Source organism: Sus scrofa, chromosome 2, assembly GCF_054392235.1.
Source record: "Sus scrofa isolate SSC_HxYL_T2T_F1_AM1 chromosome 2, Sscrofa_HxYL_maternal_Yorkshire_Landrace_v2.0, whole genome shotgun sequence".
NCBI classification, from domain to species: domain Eukaryota; kingdom Metazoa; phylum Chordata; class Mammalia; order Artiodactyla; family Suidae; genus Sus; species Sus scrofa.
Genome location: NC_139384.1, coordinates 158,186,903 through 158,208,709, shown reverse-complemented (window position 1 = coordinate 158,208,709; position 21,807 = coordinate 158,186,903). Strand labels below are relative to the sequence as shown.

Sequence of the window (21,807 nt, the reverse complement as noted above, 5' to 3'; positions counted from 1 at the left end):
TGAGGAAAATCAAATTAAGAGTGTTTTTTTAAAAAATTTTAAATGAAAAGACTGAAGGCAAAAGGTTGGGAAATTAAATTTTATTTTCTATTTGTCTTGGCTAAAAAAAAAACAAAAGCAAAAACAAAAAAACACCAAACCACTCTGGTACTGATAAAATTAAAAATAATAAACTATCTTCCCCATAATGAAATGAAGTTTCTTTTAATTCAGAGATGAAAATTGAAATTAAACCCCTGGGTTTGTAAATAATGTTATCTATGTTCACTCACACACACACAAAAATACTGCCAATTTTTGAAAAGTGTCTAATTTGTTAAATTACAATTTTATATAAAAATATTAAGCTAAACTTTCTATTAATAAAACAAAAGCACTGGATCATAAAAACATGCTGAGTAAAATTATATGCAGTTTTATTTTCCACAATATTTAAAGAAAGCAATGGAAAAATTCCATTTGGTTAGGGAAGTGACAGTGCATTAGGTTTAAATTAGTATAAACACTGCCATCTGCAGGCCACTGGCTCTACTAAGTCGGCACTAGATTTTGAGATTTTTAGGTGACATGAACTTTATTCTCAAAGACTGTTCTCCAAAACCATTTCCCAATAAATAATTTCAACTATAAACTGAAACGGAAGAAAATCAAATCTTTCCATGTTTAGACCTAACTGCCACAGTTAAGGACCACCTGGGCCGACACGGAACTCTTGTATTTACCTACACTCACAGACCTTCATGCAAGATCACGTGTATTTCTCACGTTAAAAACCTCTTCTCCAAGGGTGACTATACGCATATCACAACGACTCATAAAATAACCAAATCTCTAAATTTTTATCCTTCTTTTTACAAAGAGGGCATTTGATCAATTTTTCTACAACTCTGACCTCAGATTAGGTTCTAACAGGAAATTAGAAAGTTCCCTATTTAGTATTCTAGATAATCCTGATGCCACTGCCCATAAGCCTCTTAAAATTCCAAATAAGATTTTGCGGACTAAGAAGCAGAAGTCCTATCATCCTAATCCGATTCACCATCCTAATTCCAGCTCTTATTTCTGTAAGTTGCCCAACTCTTCCATTCCCTTCTTTCCTCCTGTTTGACTCTCTCCTCTCTAATTATCCTCATTTGAGCCATGCACTGCTATTTCAAACAGAACTGAGCTCCAAGACAATTCCATCCAAATCCCTCCTGATGGCCTTACTGCTGAACTGACTAAAGAAGAAAAGAGAGAGAGAGATGGCACTGCGTGTAAGGCCAAAGATCTGAGGAGAAAAACAAGTCTTTGTCGTTTTTACTAAAGCATCTTAGATGACAAAGGGAAATAAGAAAATGAATAAACTTTAATACCAAAGATGCCTTACTGTATATATAAAGATATTAATATTACCTTCTATAAAACATTAGCTCCCTAAAGAACCTTTAGTATCTGGGACAAAATTTTATAGATTATCTAACTCAAGTTCTCTTCCAACTGACCTACAAATGACATTAATGGCATTATTTATTAAATATATTATCCATTTACTTCCATGTATTATCCAAAATAAATAAATTATCCATTTATTAAATGCCTTTAACTGCCAAACTTCATAGGTACTACCTCATTTGGTAACCCAAATGGTTACCATCATCTGTTCTAAAATTTAATGGGAGTTCCTGTCGTGGCTCAGTGGAAACGAATCTGACTAGCACGCATGAGGAAGCAGGGTCAATCCCTGGCCTCACTCAGTGAGTTAAGGAACCGGCGTTGCTGTGAACTGTGGTGCAGGTCACAGACATGGCTTGGACCTAGCGTTGCTGTGGCTCTGGTGTAGGCCAGCAGCTACAGCTCCAATTAGACCCTTAGCCTGGGAACCTCCATAAGCCTGGGGTGCAGCCCTAAAAAGACCAAAAGAAAAAAAAAAAAGTAATGATGGGATGGGAGCCAGATAAGACCATGACATCTGAAGATGCTATAACTGAAGGGATTTTACGGTGAAAAAATCCACTTTCTATAGAAATAAATTTTGCTACTCTGTCCCTTTCACCCACTAATCCTATTAAGAACCTCTAAAGCGGGAGTTGCCCTTGTGGGGCAGTGGTTAACGAATCCGACTAGGAACCATGAGGTTGTGGGTCATGGTTGTGGGTTCGGTCCCTGCCCTTGCTCAGTGGGTTAACGATCTGGCGTTGCCGTGAGCTGTGGTGTAGGTTGCAGACGTGGCTCGGATCCCGCATTGCTGTGGCTCTGGAGTAGGCTGGCAGCTGCAGCTCCGATTCGCCCCCTAGCCTAGGAACCTCCATATGCCATGGGAGCGGCCCAAGAAATAGTAAAAAAAAAAAAAAAAGAACCTCTAAAGCAAAACCAAAATCCTTCAGATGAGCACTTTCAAATACCACAGATACGCTATTATGCTACCTCTCCATCTCCTCTCTAGAGAAGTAATAATCCCAGCTCCCTAAGATCACTCAGAAGCCAGGATCTGGTCTTAACACTGTCCCTGACCCCAAAGCTAACCAAGATTGCAAGAGGTTATGACAAACATCATGCTATTATCCACTCATCACCTACATTTTTACAAAAAGAAAATATTCAGCTCATCATCTTTAATTTTGAAAAATGGGTAATCCCTAGCATTAGAGAAAACCTTTTTGATTTTCTTCTTACTTTTAAATTTCAGTTTCCTAAACATCACCTATTGGCCAATTAATTATCTGATACTACATCAGCAACATGTAAATAATTTCCCAAAAAACCCCCCCACTAATTCTTAAATTCATGGTTTCTTTCTTACTAAAGTATAATACCTGAACGTGTTCCTTTCAAAGCGGTTACAAGGAAATAGATAATCAGAGCAAGAGTGATAATGAAAATGTGTGCAAATCTAAGTAATAGCTACATTACAACCCTGTGCTTACGAACTAGTACAATGAAGCAGCAATCACTCTAGAAGGAATGTGAAATGAGGAGACAAGAAGCCTAGGTTCTACTCATCTTGGCTATAAACTATCCTTATGAACTTGACCTCCCTAAAGTACCAATATTTTCAACTGTAATTCTGGAACAGACCATGGGTTAAAGAGCAAATATGTCTGACAACAGCACATGCATTCAAATTCAGGTGCCAAATACTTCACTGTTCAATCCCTATGGGAAAAACTCTACTCCACCATCTTTTAATTCCTTCTCTAGTTGTACGGATCTCCCCTAAGACAATGAAACACATGAATTCACTGTAATTATTTCAACATTTAAATGGTGCATGTTAAACTTCAAAACTGCTACAAGGGAAACTCGTGGTTTCTGTTTTGGAAGAACTTTTTCAAATTGAGTGACTCACATTTTCTTCTCAGTGTAACATAATTATTAAGAGTGTGGTGTCTGGATCTGGAGTGTCCAGACTCGAATCCCAACACCATCACTTCTTAGCTATGTGACCACGGGCAACTAATTTAACCTGTGTTCCCACCTCTTAAGATGGTCGTGGAAATTATTACATGTAAAGTGCTTTTAGAACAATGCACAATAAACCACTCAATATGTGCTGGCTATTATGACTTGCGATTTCTTAACTTCATACACTCAATCCCTTAAAAATACTGCATTTAGATAGAACATATTTACATGAAGAGAGACCATTTTTAATCCATTGAGGCCGTTATCCAAAATGAGTGTAGCTTTAAATGTGGCTCTAATTTTAAGACATGTAAACAACAAACAAAAAAGGACATTTACCAAAACTCAAGAGAAAATATTGCAGTTAGCCATGAATCTTTCAAAAACGTTTCAAACAGGTGAGATTCAAGGCAAATTTCAAATGCAACAGACACATGAGAACAAACTAACTGACAATATGAAAACATAGCTGGAAAGACTATTATAATCTATTGGTTTACCTGGAAGTGGAATTGGCATGCCAGGAAGGGGAACACGAAACGGAGGTACCATTACTGGTGGAAAAGCAGGTATAGCTGCTGCTGGCTGAGGTACTGAATGAGGAACGGCAGGAGGTAGCGTCTGGGGGTGCGGCTGGGGAACGGTTTGCACAGGCGTGGCTGTAGGAGCAGGAGTTGAAACACTAACTGTAGGCGTGGCAACTGAAACAGCAGAACTTGGGGTCTGATCTTGTGTTGTGGGTGCTGATGAAAGATAAAACAAAAATATGTATCACTCCTTCATAAACCATTTCACCATATTCATTCGTCATTCACTCACTCAGTAAGTATTTAAGGGCCCATTCCATGCACTGCAAGGAATTTATAACAAGGTCTCTGTCTTCAAGAAGGTTGAAAATAGTTAAATGAAACAAACAAAAAAACCAAAATACAAAGTGAAATGGAATAAATGTGAAGCATTTCTTTCAAGACCTTAAACCATTTCTTATTATGAGAGGGTACAGGAAATTTTAACTGTGACGACAGGCCTTGAAAGATTAGGATTTCAACAAGGAAAATGACAAAGTGAAAGGAAAAAAAAGTAAGTAGTGAGAAAAGTGAGTAAAAGCAGAGAGAAGGGCAGCACCAAGGAATCGTTTAGAAAACAGAAGGCAAGCAGTCAACTAGTCGAACATGAGGCACAGCAACAGAACCAGTGTGTTACAGCTGAAAGGGAGACCAAGGCAGAAAGAAGGAAGCCCTGAACAGAAGACTGAGGCTGCAGTGTCCTGGGTAGGCAAGGGGAAGCACTTATGTCAACGGAGAGAAATGACCTCAAGGAACGAACCCCGAAAGGGATAGTCGTGTCTGTGTACAGCTTTACCTTTGACCACACATGCGTCACTCGAGTGAATTTTTTCTAAGAATGCATTTACATGTTGCTTATGTGACCTTGTGAATGTAAAAGGGATACTGGGGAGGCGGAATGAAGGTTTCTGTACGGGAGAGTAATAACCACTGTTCATTTGATGAATTAACCCGGCAGGTGCACAGGAAGAAAAAAGAACAGAGGTGGGAAAATCAATTTCAACATATCTAGAATTGTCCAAGCAAGGAGGAATAGGGAGAAAAAGATATGCAATAACTAAGGACTGACTGGATATGAACAAATGAGTTTCTTTATAATTATCTCAAAATAAAAAGGTTAAAAAAAAGAAGTAAAAAAAAAAAAAAAAACCCTCAGGTTTCCAGTTGAGAGACCAGGAAAATGTGAAATTCAGGATAATTTGGTTCTCCTAATACATTACTCTGAAGTATCAAAAATAAAACACTTCATTCTTAGTAATCACAGGTAAAATCAAATTGTGACTCCCAAACATAAAATCTGTATGTCCCTTTTTTGAACTTTCAGTTCTCGAATACTATAAAACAGTTTTTGTTACTTATCCATAACCCATCCAGCTCCACATCGAAACTCATTTTGGTAATTCATGGGTAACATATACTTCATCTTTATCTTGATATAAAGAAAAAAAATGTCAACGTCTCCTATATTGGACTAAGAACAAATTTATCAAATTAAATAGTGCTTTCCCAATCTTTATGCCAATTTTATCCTAAGGGAAAGCACACAGTTTAATGCAAACCACCCAATAATCCAACTGACAAAATTTGTCAGTATCTTTTTTTCAGCTCCTAACAATGAAAAACTCACTTAGGCTGGGAAGATGTGAGCAATTTCATACTTGTTAATGAGGGACTCACCTTGGCTAAATAGACAGCAGGGCCAAACAAGTATCTTCAGGGGCCCAGGAATGAATTGTTGGTCTAGCATAGACCTAGCCTTAGGGTACAGTATCATATTAATATAATTTTATAACAGTGTGAAAAATACAAATTACATGCAACATTTGCCCAGTCCCATACATATACCATTTAGCATTTGTAATCTACTGCAGCAGCTGAATATACATCTAGTGATTCTTCCCAACTTCCCTGAGAAGTAGGACTTCATTAGCATTTTTTACAAACTTGCACAGGATGAGTTTATGCTCAACTGGATTTAAAGCATAAATTCCTTTATTTTTAGTTCCATTTACCCACAGGTTTATACTGCAGTCCATAGAATTACATCTTTTAAATATTATGGTAATAGTATTTTGCAGTTTTTGCTAAAATTATGAAGCAAAGTACCATCGTCAGGAAAATGAATTATAAAGGTATCAAATTTCAAGTGGAAAGGAACTCCAGTGGCAATGACAAAAAGTATTCATTAACCTATTCCTCCTGCTACACAGGATTTTCTGAATTTGATTAGCAGTCATGAGTCATCAGAGGAAAAAGATATAGGCAATAAAAGAATTAAATGGGAAGCTGAGAGAATGGCAGCTAGGACTTTATTATAGTAGGTAAATTCCTTCGAACTCCACTTGCTGAAAGAACTAGTGATAACACTAGACCTCAAAATATACTATGAATCCAGCCTCAGATCTTAACTGAAAAAGACAAGTGAGACTATCTCTAACAGACTGAGAAATATTAAGACTGTAGTATGACAACACTTCATGACACTGAATCAAGTGAAATAAAAACAGGTGTCAGGAATACTCAGACATCAAAACCAATGTTTAAAAGGCAATAAAAAGAACAAGATTTTGCAATTCTGTTCTCAGAATAAAGGGCTCCCTGTCGCTGAAGGGTAGTGTAAAAATGACCAACAGGAACTATGAACAGAATGGCTGATAATCACCAGATGCCTATGGGCCTTCTGACAGACCACTCGGATAGAGACATGGGGTACACATAGGAGAGTTCAAAGTTTCTGGCTACCCACCTTCCTTAAAACAAAGTACGACTACTTCCCTTTCCTAAGAAGGCAGAACACAAAACGGAAATAACACAGACCCTCCATAAAGAACCACACTGCTTTTAATTCATCTCCTTCTCCCATTACCACAAATTCACCATAAAAAACTGGCAGTTTTCTGCCTGGGTACACGGCTTACAGGAGCACTCGCCTACAAAAAAAGCAAAGAGTCTCAACCAACTAGCTAGTATCACAAACCTCCCTATCAGAATTCACCCTCGCTACAACAGAAAACAGACTTGGAGAGCATTATTTACATCATCCCAGTAAGTACATTCTCTCCCAAGCTCTCTAAAACATATCACATAGGACCTTTAAAAAACTGTCTCCACATCACATGTACCTTAACCTACTTCTATGGTTACTTCTTGTGTCAATAAAATAAAATCAAGTTTGAATTTAAATTCAGTAGTATTACTAAGTTTCTCTCATATACATATCTCTTACAAGGTTAATAGACACTAATAACTCCCAGGTCCCTGAAGCTATTGTGGAAGGGAGGAGAGGCAGCTTGTTTTTGTCTTCCTTATCCTCGTCTTTATCCACGTAGCAAAATAACCTAAATTATAATCACCCTATAGGGGTAACTATCTATCTTCAGACCACTATCATATAAGTCACCAAATGAATAAAATTATTTAAATACTTTGGGGCTCAATCTCAGCCTACAGAATAAGTAACAACATACACCAAAAAAAAAAAAACAAAAAAACAAAAAAAAAACCACAGATCCCAGAAGTAGTAGCAAAAATATTAATGACAACCTTTTAAGCAAATTAGATTCTTCTCTCATCTCTGAAATCTATTAATCACCTCTCATCTCTTTCAAAGTGATGTAACCTTCGGGCCTCAATGACTTTATACCTGCAAATTCTCTTACCTCTTGGACTGCTTCTATCTCAACTTGTCATTTCATCTGCTGAATCCCATTCTAAGACCCACCCACCTCTCAACAAGATTATTCTAAAGTTCCCAAGTTTCCCTGATTTCAACACTACTCAAAAAGTGAAAATCAGAAAAATCTTCCGAAATACTGCATTTATGCTGACTATCTGCCTGCCTTACCCATTTGCCTGCTTCTTAAAACTCTTCATAACCTGGTCTCAGTCTTACTCAGTAACTAATACAAATCCTCCCACCATCTCATAAACTACATTTATCCTCATGACCTGACCTACGCTTGCGCTGCTCCCTCCTACCTGAATCACTTCTCCTTAACTTTTGAACCTACTCAAATCCTACCACACATCCTTCATAAACAACCTCAATACCCATGCGGTCCACTCACTTGTCTCTCCGTTTTCTTGAATTCTTACATCTTCTATTTTCGCTGCATAACTCTGCATGCTATTCTCTAATTGTTTCACATGCATTATTCTTGCCTCCTCAATTAGAAAAACTGGAAACTCTGCAAGATAGGGGCCAAGACTTACACTTATTTTGCAAATCCCACAGCAGCCGGCATTACTGTTGGCCAAGCTAAATAGCTAACTCTATACCTCCCCAGTTTTAGCTTCATGAATCGCAACTGGGCAAATAATTTCTTCTACTAATGTAAATTTCTGTTTTTACCCAAAAGTCTTTATGTCAAAAATATATTTTAAATGACATCAAGGAAAATACCTGCCCCCCTAGGGTCACTTTGGAATGCAGTTCTACGTGTCCACTTCTCTGCCCTACATGAAAACACAAGCTGACTAGTACTCACTTGATACTGTCTGCGAAACTGAAGAGGCAGTTGTGGTGGTCGAAGTGGTAGAGGATGGGGTGGATGATGAAGCTGAAGTGGATACTGCAGGTGCTGGACTACTGGTAGTAGGGGTGGAAGCTCCCACTGCTTGTGCTTGTGCTTGGGCCTGCGCCTGCGCCTGCGCCTGGGCCTGGGCCTGGGCCTGCGCCTGAGCCTGGGCCTGGGCCTGGGCCTGGGCCTGCGCCTGCGCCTGGGCCTGCGCCTGGGCCTGCACCTGCGCCTGGGCTGCAAGCATAGGTGTCAGTTCTGACTGCTGAATAACCTTAACTCCATCTGGCTTGGTCCATGCAGACTCACGTGTCCGAGCATTATAATAATAAACCTGCAGAGGAAGAAAAATCATTAGTATCAAAGAATCTGCTGTCATTTAAAAACAATAATGCATATGTATAGAATGGATTAAAAAGGTCCTACTATATAGCATAGGGAACTGTACTCAATATCCTGAGATAAAACATAAAGGAAAATATTAACAAAGAATGTATATACATGTACATACAACTGAACCACTGCTCTACAGCAGAAATTAATACACCATTGTATATCAATTATACTTCAACTTAAAAAAGCAACAGAATCAAAACAGCATTAAAAAACAACAATGCGGAGTTCCCAATGTGGCGCTATAGAAACGAATCTCACTAGGAACCATGAGTTTGCGGGTTCGATCCCTCGCCTCACTCACTGGGTAAGGATCTGACGGTGCCGTGAGCTGTGGTGCACGTTGCAGACACGGATCAGATCTGGCGTTGCTGTGGCTCTGGTGTAGGCCGGCAGCTGTAGCTCCGATTGGACCCCTAGCCTGGGAACCTCCACATGCTGCAGGTGCAGCCCTAAAAAGCGCGCGCGCGCACACACACACACACACACACACGCACCTTCGCCTCAATGGTATTTAAAAAAAAAGCTTAGGAAAGACAAAGTACATCACAATTGGCTGTTTGCATGAGACCAGAGGTGATTTTCACTCCTTTCTCCCTTCCCCCAATTTTCCATGAGAAGCACATTATATTTCTAACACACACCAAAAAAGGAGAACAAAGGTTATATTTTGTGCCCAAAGTTCATACAGTGGGCCTGAGAGGGCTAACCTCGGGAAGCCCTGCTTACTACGCTGAGCTGGGCTGCCCTCGGGGACCTGACTTCAGGAGAGATGACAGGAATGGCTCCTGACGCCTAAAACACGTTTCACGCGAAAAATGTCGTTGATGCTAAATACCTGCCTTCCTTCTGGGAGTCTGGAATTTGGCACGTGCCAGGCAGATGGTACCAAATAAGTGACCAGTCCCCAACGAAAACCCTCGACTCCTCACCTCAGGAGAGCTTCCCAGGCAGACAACACTTCCCGGGTGTTTTCACAAATCCATGCTGCAGGAATTAAATACACTCTATAGGATTCCACTGAAAGGACGTCTGAAGGTTCAAGTCCGGTTCCCTCTAGACTGCACTCCATGTATGGCTTTGCTGGTTTTGCTTTGAAACCTTTCAATGTAATGAGTCTGAGCTGCAAGTAAAACTCCATGCTGAGTCCTGTGAATCCCAGCAAACTCTAAGCCTGAGAGCAGGTGAGGCCCTGTGGCACACATTTAAAACACAGGCTTCTAGAATCACAGGAAAACCTATGTAAGTGCTCCAGGCAGCCTTATGTCTACGCCAAGTCCGATCCAGTGAGCCGTTCCTGGAGTTCCGCCCCATCCCTGCTCACCCAAGGATCATTTTTTCCCCTAATGGCTGCACCTGTGGCAAATGGAAGTTCCCAGACCAGAGGTCAAATCGGAGCTGCAGCTGCCAGCCTACACCACAGCCATAGCAATACCGGATCCCAGCCTTATCTGCAACCTATGCTGCAGCTTGCGGCAATGCTGGATCCTTAAACCACTGAGCAAGGTCAGGGATTGAACCCACATCCTCAAAGGAACAGTGTCGGGTCCTTAACCCACTGAGCCACAACAGGAACTCCGCAAGGCTCACTCTTAATTGGCAAAGATATATTCACTGATCTCAAGCTGCCAGAACTCTTAAGTTACTTTTCTGCCTCCGAGAAAATAACACCCTTAATTTTTTTTTCTTTTTTTTGGCCACCCCATGGTATGTGGAGCTCCCCGGCCAGGGATGGGATCCAAGCAACAGTCTCGAACTAAGCCACAGGTGCAGCGACGCCAGATCCTAACCCACTGTGCCTGGGATTGAATCCGCGTCACAGTGCTCCCAAAACGTTGCCGATCCCGCTGCGCCACAGCAAGAGCTCCCATGTTTTCTCCTTTTTATTAACTTAAGTATAATTAATTTACAATCTTGTGCCAGTTTCTGCTCTATGGCAAAATGACTCAGTCACACACACACACGCACACATGTACACTTCAAAAAAAATTTTCCATCATCGTCCATCTACCCCAGGAGATTGGATATAGCTCCCCGGGCTATAGAGTAGGACCCTGTGGCCTGCCCACTCTAAATGTAATAGTTCGCATCTACTAACCCCAAACTCCCGATCCCTCCCACTCCCCCCCAACCTAAGTATGTTACCTTCCCATCTGGAGTTTTATTTTCCACCCATATCTCCTCAGTAGGAGGTAGTGCTGGAGCACCGGCAGCAGTCACAGGAGGCATTCCTGGGGGGAACATCATACCCGGGGGGGGCGGCATGGTCCCCATGGGTGGAGGCATGAAAGGTGGTCTCTGTTAAGTCACAAGAAAGAACGGTCACTTGTGTTTATCTCATTCCCTTCACATTATTACTAAATTCTACCCCAAAGAAAAGCACTGAAAGAGAAACCAGTTTAAGAGTTAACCCAAGTACATTTATTTAGATTGTGTAAGGAACGTTTCTTTGCAAACTGATTACTAAACAGACTAGAAAGAAGAACAGCAAAATACGAACAGTAGTCTTCTCTGGGTAATAGCATTCTAGATGAGTTTTGCTTAATTCTTTATACCTCGACTGCCTATTTCATACGCGGGGCACTGAATTACTTTTAAAAGAAAAACAAAAAAAAACGATGCTTTCATTTTAACACCAGCTACACCAATGCCTCCAGAGCTCACCTATAACAGGAACCAACCACAGATAGACATTATTTTACAAACACAGCCAACTACTAACCAAAGCATAAAAATCAGATCTACCTAATCTTTTATTCCCTTTCCTACAAGAAAAAAAAATTATTCATTTTCTTTCAAGGAAAATAAGACTTTAAATGGCATACATCACAATTTTTAAAAAAATCTCCCAGCGCCATTACTAATTCAATACTATCTGATAATTCCTTCAATGATTGCTGACACAATTCAAGACCCTGCACCAAACAATTTAACTCTAACTGCTATATCTTACTTACCAAGGCAGAAAAGAAGTCTGCCTGTTTTTACAACAGATTTTAAACAGGGATTAAAAAGACTTCCTCTATAATCTACAAGTAACATTAAAATTCAATTATCCAAAGCATCTTAATCTGGATCAGAGAAATGACACTACGCTGAAAATGTGAAACTCTATTTCATTTTCCTAAAAATGTTTTCTTTCCCATACTCCACTTTCTCTGGATTCAGCTTAGTGTTTTTCACGCCTCAGCTACAGGCCCACGTTCTATAAAACACCCACCCCATATGTATCCCAGTCACCAACAGCTGGAAATCACTGAGATTTAATGTAAAACCACACCATCACAAATCGAGACCAAGAAAACCCTCAGGACATTAGAAAGTATCCCATTACAACATCTGATCCGTTTCCATTAGAGGGTGACCTTCACCCATCACCTCTGACAATTTTCTGCAAGGAGCTTTAACTCCTAAAGGCACAAAGTAGAATATATTCATATGTAACAAGTTATACCAGTCACCAGGTCAAAAAGTTACTTCTCACTCTAATCCTGAAGAAAATGCAAAACCATTTAACAATTTGTTGAAGGGGGCTAGGAGAAGGGGGATTGTTCCTTTTTAGGAAGGAAAACAAGTATTAAGCAAAGTATTCAAACCCTGTATTTCTTCCATAAATACACCCCTGTTGAAAAAGAGTTAACATCACTTAAAGAGTCCTGCGTTCTCTCTATTTTTAGTAAGTTCATCCTTCATTATCTAAGCTACCAGAAGGCAGATGATACCACTGCATTTAATAGGTTTCAGAACTTGTACAGGCTGGATAAACTAAGAAAACAGAGAAAAACAATCAAAAAGAATATAATCTCAAAAGTAGATATTTGAGAGTTGATACCTTCACAACCTCGTTTCAGATAATAACTGAGTCTAAATACACTGAAGAGGGATAATGTCTAAGGTTAAAACACCAGAAAAGGTTTTATTTAAAGAAATTTCACAACGATTCTATTTCTAAAATTATAAGATAATCTTTTTTTTTTTTTTTTTTCCTGAGGGGGGGGGGGAAATCCAGTAGTGTGCCTACAAAATGTGCTACTGTCACTTCTAGATTCTATCCTAGGTATCATTTCTGGAGAGAACTACTCAGGAAAACACATACATATTTCAAATTATTGGCACCACGTGTTATTGAAAATAAATTTCTCCCACTCTATACATTAAGATTCCCAACTTCACCTCCCCTAAAGAAGACGGAATACTAAAGGCAAGTCTCAGAGAGCAATGAAGGCAGGCTAGAACTACCCTATTCAATCCTAATTTTACATGTGCGTTTTTCTATCACCATCTAAATTCCCGCTCTGAAGTTCCATCCTCGTTAGAGTTACCACTGCTTTTTAAACAGCACTTTAATGCAGTGTTAGTTTCCATTTTCCTAGAAACTGAAATCAAGAGCCCAAGTTTTTAAGCAAAGCCCATGTGGCACACAGACACTAACGCCAACGCAGACCCAGCCACCTCTGCGTTCCTTACCTGGAGGTGCGGAGGGCCCATGGGTGGAGGAATCCCTCCTGGGGGAGGCATGGGTGGCATATTAGGATCAAAAGGAGGACGTCCAAACGGGGGCCGCGGGGGTGGAGGTGGGCCTCGCATCATACCAAAGGGCGGGGGAGGCCGCATGAGAGGAGGAGGGCCTCGCATCACCGCATTTGGGGGGGGAGCCGGGCCTCGGAACCTCAAGGCCTGCTGTTGAGCCATCCTGTGTAGAAAAGCAATGAATAAATTTTTTGTTCTCCAAATAACAAAGACGGAGCTACTAATTTCTCATTACATCAAATGCTCAAAGCCCTTAAGAGAAACCAGAGTTGAAAAGTCAGCATTTTGTACCACCACAGTAAACCAGGAAGAATGATCAATGGCTCCAAATCTAGGAGGAAGATTGATGAGGGGGTATCGGGATGGTCTTAAAACAGCTCCCCACGTGCTGCCTAAAGCTGCAAAGAGAGACAAACACAACGCTAGGCAAAGGGGACACTGACCTATTTCGACACCTTGACCAGGTACCCAAAACTACCATCAACTACGAAGGAAAACTGTGACTGAAAGGCACACAAACATCACCGTGACTGAGAGGGACCCTGGCAGGAAGGTGCAACCTCCACCTAGTAACGGCCGCTATCAGACTGGGGGATGTTCTGTTAGGCGGGGAACGGGGGGTGGGTTCTTCAGCAACACTAATGCCAGACCTAAAAGACAAAGGTAGGCGACGGAAATGTTTTAGAATAAAGGAGGCCAGAGAGACATGACGACACGACACGACACCAACTCTAGTTGGGGCCCTAAACTAGAGGGAAGAAACGCTACACAAGGACCTAATGAATTGACAGCGCTGCAACACGGACAACAAAGGATCCTATCAGTGACATTTATGAAGATGACAACTGTGCTGTGGTTAGGTAAGAGACGAGCTCTCTTAGAAAATGAACACGCCAGTATTTAGGGGTACAGGGCCACAGTGTATAGCTCTTACCCTCAAATGGCTCAGAGTAATAGAGAATGCATAAATAATAATAATAAATAACAAATAATACAGCAGAACAGATGTAATATTAACACTAAGCACATTCTCTGTATTTCTGCAACTTTCTGGAGGTTTGCAATTACTTCCAAATACAAGGTTTCTACAGCTGGACAAGGGGCAGCTTAAGAGGTCACTAATATTCTCGAACTGAAGGGAAAGCCTTTCTCTACACTGTACCGACCTACCCACCCTCCAAGCTCCAGCCAAACACCCTACTTTATTTGCTCCGTGCCACTGAGGCAGACAAGCAATGTCACATAAGACGGTATTAGCGCTCTGCTCTCAGCAGCGCTTCTTGAAAAAATTATTAACTCTTACAAGGGCTTACCATGTGTCAGCCAGTGCTGTAAGCACCCTTTTAGTCATTTCATCATCAAAACAACACTATGAGATAGACCTGATCAACCCCACTTCACAGATGAAGGCACTCAAAAGTACAAGAACTTGCCCACGGCCACACAACTGGTTCTGTGGGGACACGACACCAAGCCCCTGTGGAGCAAGAACTGTCTGTCCTGTTCACCTGTCCCTCCCCAGCACATGGCTGTGCCTCCCCAGAGGAGAGCTCGCTAAGAATTCGCTCGATGAACCAGCACCTGCCTAGGGGATACTGCACCTGAGCTACCTCACCCACAGGGCACAGAGAATCTTAAGAGAAATCTCTTCTGTGATTTGTCAATTCACTGAGCACCTAACAGTCTTCCCAGTAGCCACTCTGAATTTCTCCATTACACAGGCAATTACACTTCAGTGCTCAAGAGGACACTAACAACTACACTCCTCACGTACATTTGGTGACAATCATTCTTATACCCTGTCCTCACCAGGCTCTTCCAACTTTCTTCCACTTTTCAACCCTGTGCGTAAGTCTACCCTTTCAATTGTCTATAAATTTTCCACATCGTAATTTCATTCTGACACCAAAAAATGCTAATAGGGAAGCAATTCCCCTTCTAGGAGTATCAGGATTGTAAAAACATCCAAAACTACTATACAAACATATTTAACCAAATCTGCAAGTGAGCCTACACTCAACATTAAAAGTATGAGTTAAAAACATTAATTGCAGGAGATCCCATTATGGCTCAACGGTAACAAAGCTGACTAGTATCTGTGAGGATATGGGTTAAGGTTAAAGGATCCCGCATTGCCGTGAGCTGTGGTACAGGTCACAGATGCGGCTCAGATCCCACGTTGCTGTGGCTCTGGCGTAGGCCACAGCTGCAGCTCCAATTCGACCCCTAGCCCAGGAACTTCCACATGCTGCACGTGCTGCCCTAAAATGCAAAAAAAAAAAAACAAAACAAAACACAGTGACTGCAAAAAGGAATTCAGACTGTAACAGAATTATCAGTCTTTTTCAAATTACAAGGACTCCCGAAAGAGGGCTGGTCCCTGTTACTGAATCAATGTCTCAACCTGTAGGGCAGAAAAAACATAACCACCAAGGAAAGTTATTCCACTTCAGTCTTCAGTTACTAATGTACCTTAATCTCCTATTTCCTTTGAGTCTGCTTCATCCTTTGCAAAAAATCTATCCTGTTTCTTTGTTTAGAATTTTCTATTTCCTAGTTATAACCTGAAGTTAAGCATTTCAGGCTCTAAAATCATGAAAAGTCAAATCGGGGTTGTAGCTTTTGCTGTCAGACTACTTACATATTTTCAGAGCTGAATATACTCAGATGTGAATTAGCCTCTCTACGTCCAATGAGATAATCCCTGTGAAACATTTAGGATAATATCTGGTACACAGTAAACTACTTCAACTGTCATTACTCTCATTCCCACACAACACCTAGCACAGTGTCCTACCTGCAACTCACTTTACTGCCAATTTGACTAGACGGCTTTCCAAAAGTCCGCCACTGAAATGGTGGTCAAATTCACAGAATTTCCTGTCGACAGCCTCAAGTTGCCATCTTCTGCTGTCAGAGATGTACAGCACACATGCTGAGCTCTTTATTACACAGTGCTTCATCACAACCACCTTCCCAGAACCTGCAGTGAGCATTAAATGAGCTAATAAAGTGCTTGGAACCCTGCCCAGCACAGAAGGGTTCCGTAAGTATTAGCTACTGTTGCTGTCGCTGTAACATCAGAAAAGGGACAGAATGAGTGAGTGTCAAATGCTATCAATATTAGTAGGAGTGTCACCTACTATAATTACCATTAGCAGGCTGAACACAACCTGGCCTTTGCTGGTCTCTCTGTAGATCCTAGTCTTTCTCACCAACTCCTCCACTCTCTCAAGCCTTGCCGCAGGTGTTCTTCCCTCTGCCCAGCGTGCTTCTCCCCAGATCTTTATATAACCAACTCTCCCTCTTTAGCCTCCGCTCAACGGTCACCTTCAACTGCTTTCCCACTCTAGCCCTTGCCTCTCTCCTTCATTTCCCAATTTGAGTTTACAGCTATGGTAAATGCCACGCGGAAATCTCTCACTACTGGCTTGCCCTTGTCTCACCTCTACCCACTAGCACACAGGTTCTCCTCCATCTACTGCTGCATCCCGGTGCCTGGGATGGCAGGTGTTCCGTTACTGTTCTAATAATGACAGGGAACCCTGGGTACTTCCTGTATACCAGGCATGGTTATTTGGACATTATTTCTGCTAACTCCTTGAATCCTCAAGACAACCCAATGAGCTAAGTTTGGCACCATTTTTACAGAGGAAACGGCAGCACAGAAAAAGAACTTGTTTAAGGTTTAAGCGAGTCAGTGGTACCACCAGCACATTCTTATTCCCACTGTACCACGGAGGTAACTCAGACAGGCACGTTGCCATACGGTATGAAGCAGTAATAACTACACAAAGGCCTTGGGTCAAGGGTCTATACAAATATGACTCTCCAAGTTCTAGCAGCATCTGGATCGCCACACAAATTCTGTCTGCTGTGGATTATTTGCATTCCTACTACCTCCAAATGTGAGGAAAACAGAAGCCTACCTGCATGACCACAAAACACACACACACACACATTTGTAAGAACACATGTACTTCCCTGGAGTCCTATACCCAGATATGCAATCTTCCCAATGGTGAGGACTGCAACTACTTTACTATAACAGGGGGAGAAAACAATTTTAAACGCTGATAAACGGGAGCAAATTATACGGCAGACACCAAGCAGGGAGACCTAGGCTTTAATCCAGACCCTGTCAATAAGTCAGGGATCTTGGTTAAGTCTCCTCACACTTGCAGGCCAATTTCCTTATTTGATGTGCTTAGTTTACAATTTACATCAATCTTAATTAGCATGAAAGGTCCTTGGGGACAAAGGTTTTTTTTGTCAGGTTCAAGACTCTACTGCCAGCACCTGGCTCAGTGACTCTCACACTGCACACACTTAATAAATGCAGGTGTGAGCGGTGAGCCATCTCTAAACCTCCTAGATACAGTTATTTATATACCCACTGAACCCCTTATCCATCAGACTCCGTGATGGTGAAACGCCACAAAACACATTCAGGACACAAACACAAAAACTGAGCCCCAATTTCTGCCGTGGAGAACAACTAATTTCTCTTAAACCACGGGGTGCTAAACTGAAGGTCCGTACAACGTGCTCTGGGAGGACTTCCAATCCAAGAGGCTAAGGTGTGGAACACCTACAACACAACATCTCATTTAAAGCCTGCACAACGTCTGGACTACTATTAATAAAGTCTAGAAGGCTACTCCTTGTAAAGCTGACGAGGAATACTCTCTAAAATGCAAAGTAATGTTCCCAAATAATCCCTTAAGACCAGCTCAAGGAACCTTCTGGAGATGAGAATCAGAAATAATCCTTCCACCCTAACACTGCGCGACCCTGACAAGGCAGTGCGATCACCCATGACTCAAGTGTACACACGGGGTTTAAAGGATTTAAGAGTCTTCCAAGAAGTAAGACTGTATTCCTGCCAGAGTTAACAATTTCTGACAACTCAGAATCTCAAAGACAAGATTTTCCTCCCTGAAATCTTAACAATACCCATTTTCCTTACATAATTCCATCTGGAGCTCTGGACCATGCTAGAGTCCTCCCAACTTACTCTGCTCTTTTTCATTCCCAAACGCTGACAATGGCACAATTCAGAACGGGAGGGGAACGGCTCGCACGACCTTTTCCCGTGGTGGGGAGGGAAGGACCAGACAGAAAACTCAGGACCTCATTTTCCTTAAACCCCACTCATCGTACCCCCGGGACACTGGGACCAAATGTTAACGACAAATTCCACAGGCGGTGAGAAAGCAGGGCGAGGAAGGTCACTGCCCTGCTTGGGGCGACGGCGCGAGCAGACCCAGCGCGAGGAGGAGGAGGAGGAGGACTGCAGGCTCCGAGCCCGGCGGCCCGGGTCCCGGCCAGCTGCCGGGGCCACCATCCCACCAAAGCGACGCGGTTCTACTTCCCCACCTGCAGGCGGCTCCGGGTCCTCGCCTGCCGCGGGGCACTCACTTAACCGAAGACGGCTCAGCTCTGGGGCCTGGGACACGGGATCAGCACCCCCTCCCCGGGGGCGGGCGTGAGGGTCGCGGGGACCCCCAGGAGGGGCTCCCGGGCCCACGGAGGCGCCCGGCAAACGGCTCCCGCTATTGTTACCAGGCACGAACGCGGGACGAGGAACCGGGGCGAAAAGGCAGGCAGGCCGCACGAAGTCCAGGCCGAGCCGGCGAGGCGGGGCAGTGGGGAGCGGGCAAACGGGGACCGCGCGGGCCGCGGCCGGCGGGGACAGGGCGCAGCGGGGCGCGGCGGCGCGGGGCCTCGGGGAGGACACCCGGGCCCGCGGCCGCGCCGAGCCCGAGGAGGGCGGAGGTCGCCGCGGCGGAGGCGGCGGCGGCGGCCCGCGCCCGAGGCGGGGCCCCGAAGCGCGAAGGCCGGACCCGGCCCGCGGGCCGCGGGCCGCGAGGGGCGCGGGGCCCCGCGAAGCGCGCAGGGAGCGCCCCGGGGACGCGCAGGAGGCCGCGGCCCAGCCCCGGCCCGGCTCATTCAAGCCGCCTTCCCCTTCCCCCTCACCCCATGCGGTCCTGGCTCGCAGCCGCCGCGGCTCCCCGGCCCCCCTCCACCCGGCTCTCCGCGCGGCACGCCCAGCCCCGGGGCCGCCGGAGCGCCGAGATGCGAGGGAGAGCGGGGCCCCTTACCTGAGCTCCCCCGGGTTGAACCGCTCACCGTCCCCCCCGTCCCCGCCACGCTCCGCCATTACAGAGGGCCGCGTTCACCCACCCGCCGCCTCAGCGTCTCCTATTGGCCTGACGGATCGTCAATCCCGCGTGAGGGAGGCGGAGAGAGCAGAGATCTGTGAAATGATTGGTCAAACTTCCCATCCATCCTCGCGCTAAGGGTGGTATCTGCCTTATGATTGGTGAAAGGGCCCGCCGACTTTGAAAGCGGTATGGAGACAGCCAGTTGATTGGTCGCTCGAAGGCCTTACGGGAAACGAGACTTTAGCAACGAGGAACCGCCGGCGCCCTCTCGCGGTAAGCAAAACTAGGTCCTCCCACCCACTGCTCAGCCTGCGGTGGCCACGTGTCTGCCCGCTTCCTGGAAAGCCAATTGTGGAGCCATGTTGGCCTCAAACCGGCAGTACTGGCTCAGGCCGAGACGATTTCCACCCCGTGAGCCAATGAGAAATCGACCTGGATCACCCGTAAACCAATCACAGAGTTGCTGTGGAATTGAGCCCTTCCCAGCTTTTCAGAATCAGGAGTCTTAAGGCGCCACCAGATTATATCTGTTATTAAATAATGCTTTCGTCGTATACAGCAGAAATTGGCACAACATCGTAAGTCAACTATACTTAAAAAGAGAATACCTCTTAGGTTGTTTTAAATAATTAGTTGCTATAAGTTGCTGTATTAAGTTGGAGGAAGAAAACTTCTTGGCAATTTACAGTTTAAAACATCTGTCCTTCAATTTCGAAACACATTTGTCCGAAATTAGCATATCCTAATACCCAGAAGGAATTCTGAATTTTTTTTTAATTAAAAAAAAAAAAAAAACTTTAGGTACTGGGGGAGTTCCTACTGTGGCACAATGGGATCAGTGCTATGGTGGGAGTGCTGGGACACAGGGTCCATCAGCCCAGTGGGTTAAGGATCCAGCCATGCTGCAGCTGCCACTTCAGCAGTGATTGCAGCTCGGATATAATCCCTGGCCCAGAACTCCATATGCAGCAGGGAGGCCCAAAAAAAAGGAAAAAAAAAAAAGACTTTAGGTACTGGGGTTTCAAAGGCACAATGAAGAGGAACTCTGCCGTTACGGCGCTCAAAACAATAAACTAATAAAATATTAAACTAATGTATTACTCAGACCTAACCATTCATACCAAGCACTGTTCTAATTACTACCCACGTATTGTCTGTTTTAGGACTCATAAAAAGGCCTCCTAATAGGAGGGTACTATGAATAGCCAGTTTGTAGATGAGACTGAGGCCAGAGAAGTTAAAGAACTTGTTCAAATTACACAGCTAATAACTGACACAGCCTACCCTTAAACCCAAGACCGTTCGGCAGAGAAGCCCCGTTACTAAACACCATGATCCAAGAAAGTTGAAAACATCATTGCAGAAGTTCCAGGGGTGCGGAACTCAGTGGGTTAAGGATCTGGTGCTGTCCTTGCAGTGGCTCAGGTCGCTGCTGTGGCACAGGTTTGATCCCTGGCCTGGGAACTTCCACATTCCAATTTTTTGGGTGCTGCCAAAAAAAATTTTTTTTATTTTAAAAAAAGAAAACATACATGTACACAAAAACTTGTACACAAATATTCATAGCAGTATTATTCATAATAGCCAAAATGTCCAAACAGCTGATGAATTGATTTAAAAATATGGTGTCATCTATACAAAGGAATATTATTCAGCCATAAAAAAGGAATTTAAGTACTGACATATGCTACAATAGGATGAACCTTGAGTACATTATTCTAGGTGAAAGAAGCCAAATATCAAAGGCTAAATATTATATGAGTCCATTGAATGAAATGTCCAGAATAGGCAAATCCATAGAGACAGAAAGTACATTTCCAGGAGGCAGGGACTGCTAATGGATATAGGATTTCTTTTTGGATGGCGCAAATGTTCTGAAATTAAATAGTAGTGATGATTGCACAATTTGGTGAATATACTAAAACCTACTGAATTATACACTTTAAAGGGTGAGTTTTATTATGTGTGAATTACAGAATATGCTATACTGAATTCAGTTAGGTATGATAAAATGTGATAAGGGTCAAACACAGTTCTAATCATGCTCATCTATAGCAAGAAACTATGGTTAAAATTTCACTTAATATGTGACATTTGAACAAATTGAAGTATGAATGAGAGTGGATGCGTAGATCCCTTTTTAAACATCAGCATGCATCTCCAAGTCCCAGCAAATTATTCCAAAAATAACACTGGTATACACAGCTCAAGATAGACTAATCCCAATTGTTGGGGGGAAAAAAAATCCCT

General features: G+C 43.1%; 1 protein-coding gene across 50 annotated transcripts in view; it reads right to left on the bottom strand.

The window, feature by feature from the left end:
* Positions 1-19,570, bottom strand: part of TCERG1 (transcription elongation regulator 1) — a 64,147-nt gene extending 44,577 nt beyond the window's left edge. For 22 of the 50 annotated variants that reach the window (XR_014839010.1, XR_014839009.1, XR_014838993.1 and 19 more), the window contains exons 1-6: positions 19,495-19,570; positions 13,328-13,553; positions 11,006-11,158; positions 8,438-8,801; positions 8,018-8,137; positions 3,885-4,127 (exon numbers count right to left, since the gene is read on the bottom strand). Coding sequence is in view for 25 of the 50 variants with exons in the window: in XM_085014928.1 (XP_084871054.1) it covers positions 3,885-4,127; positions 8,018-8,137; positions 8,438-8,801; positions 11,006-11,158; positions 13,328-13,553; positions 19,495-19,553 (1,165 nt within the window). In the remaining 25 variants the exon portion in view is untranslated. The remainder of the gene's footprint in view (positions 1-3,884; positions 4,128-8,017; positions 8,138-8,437; positions 8,802-11,005; positions 11,159-13,327; positions 13,554-19,494) is intronic. The other 28 variants (XR_014838999.1, XR_014839017.1, XR_014839016.1 and 25 more) reach the window with 3 other exon arrangements.
* Between the last annotated feature and the right edge of the window lie 2,237 nt (positions 19,571-21,807).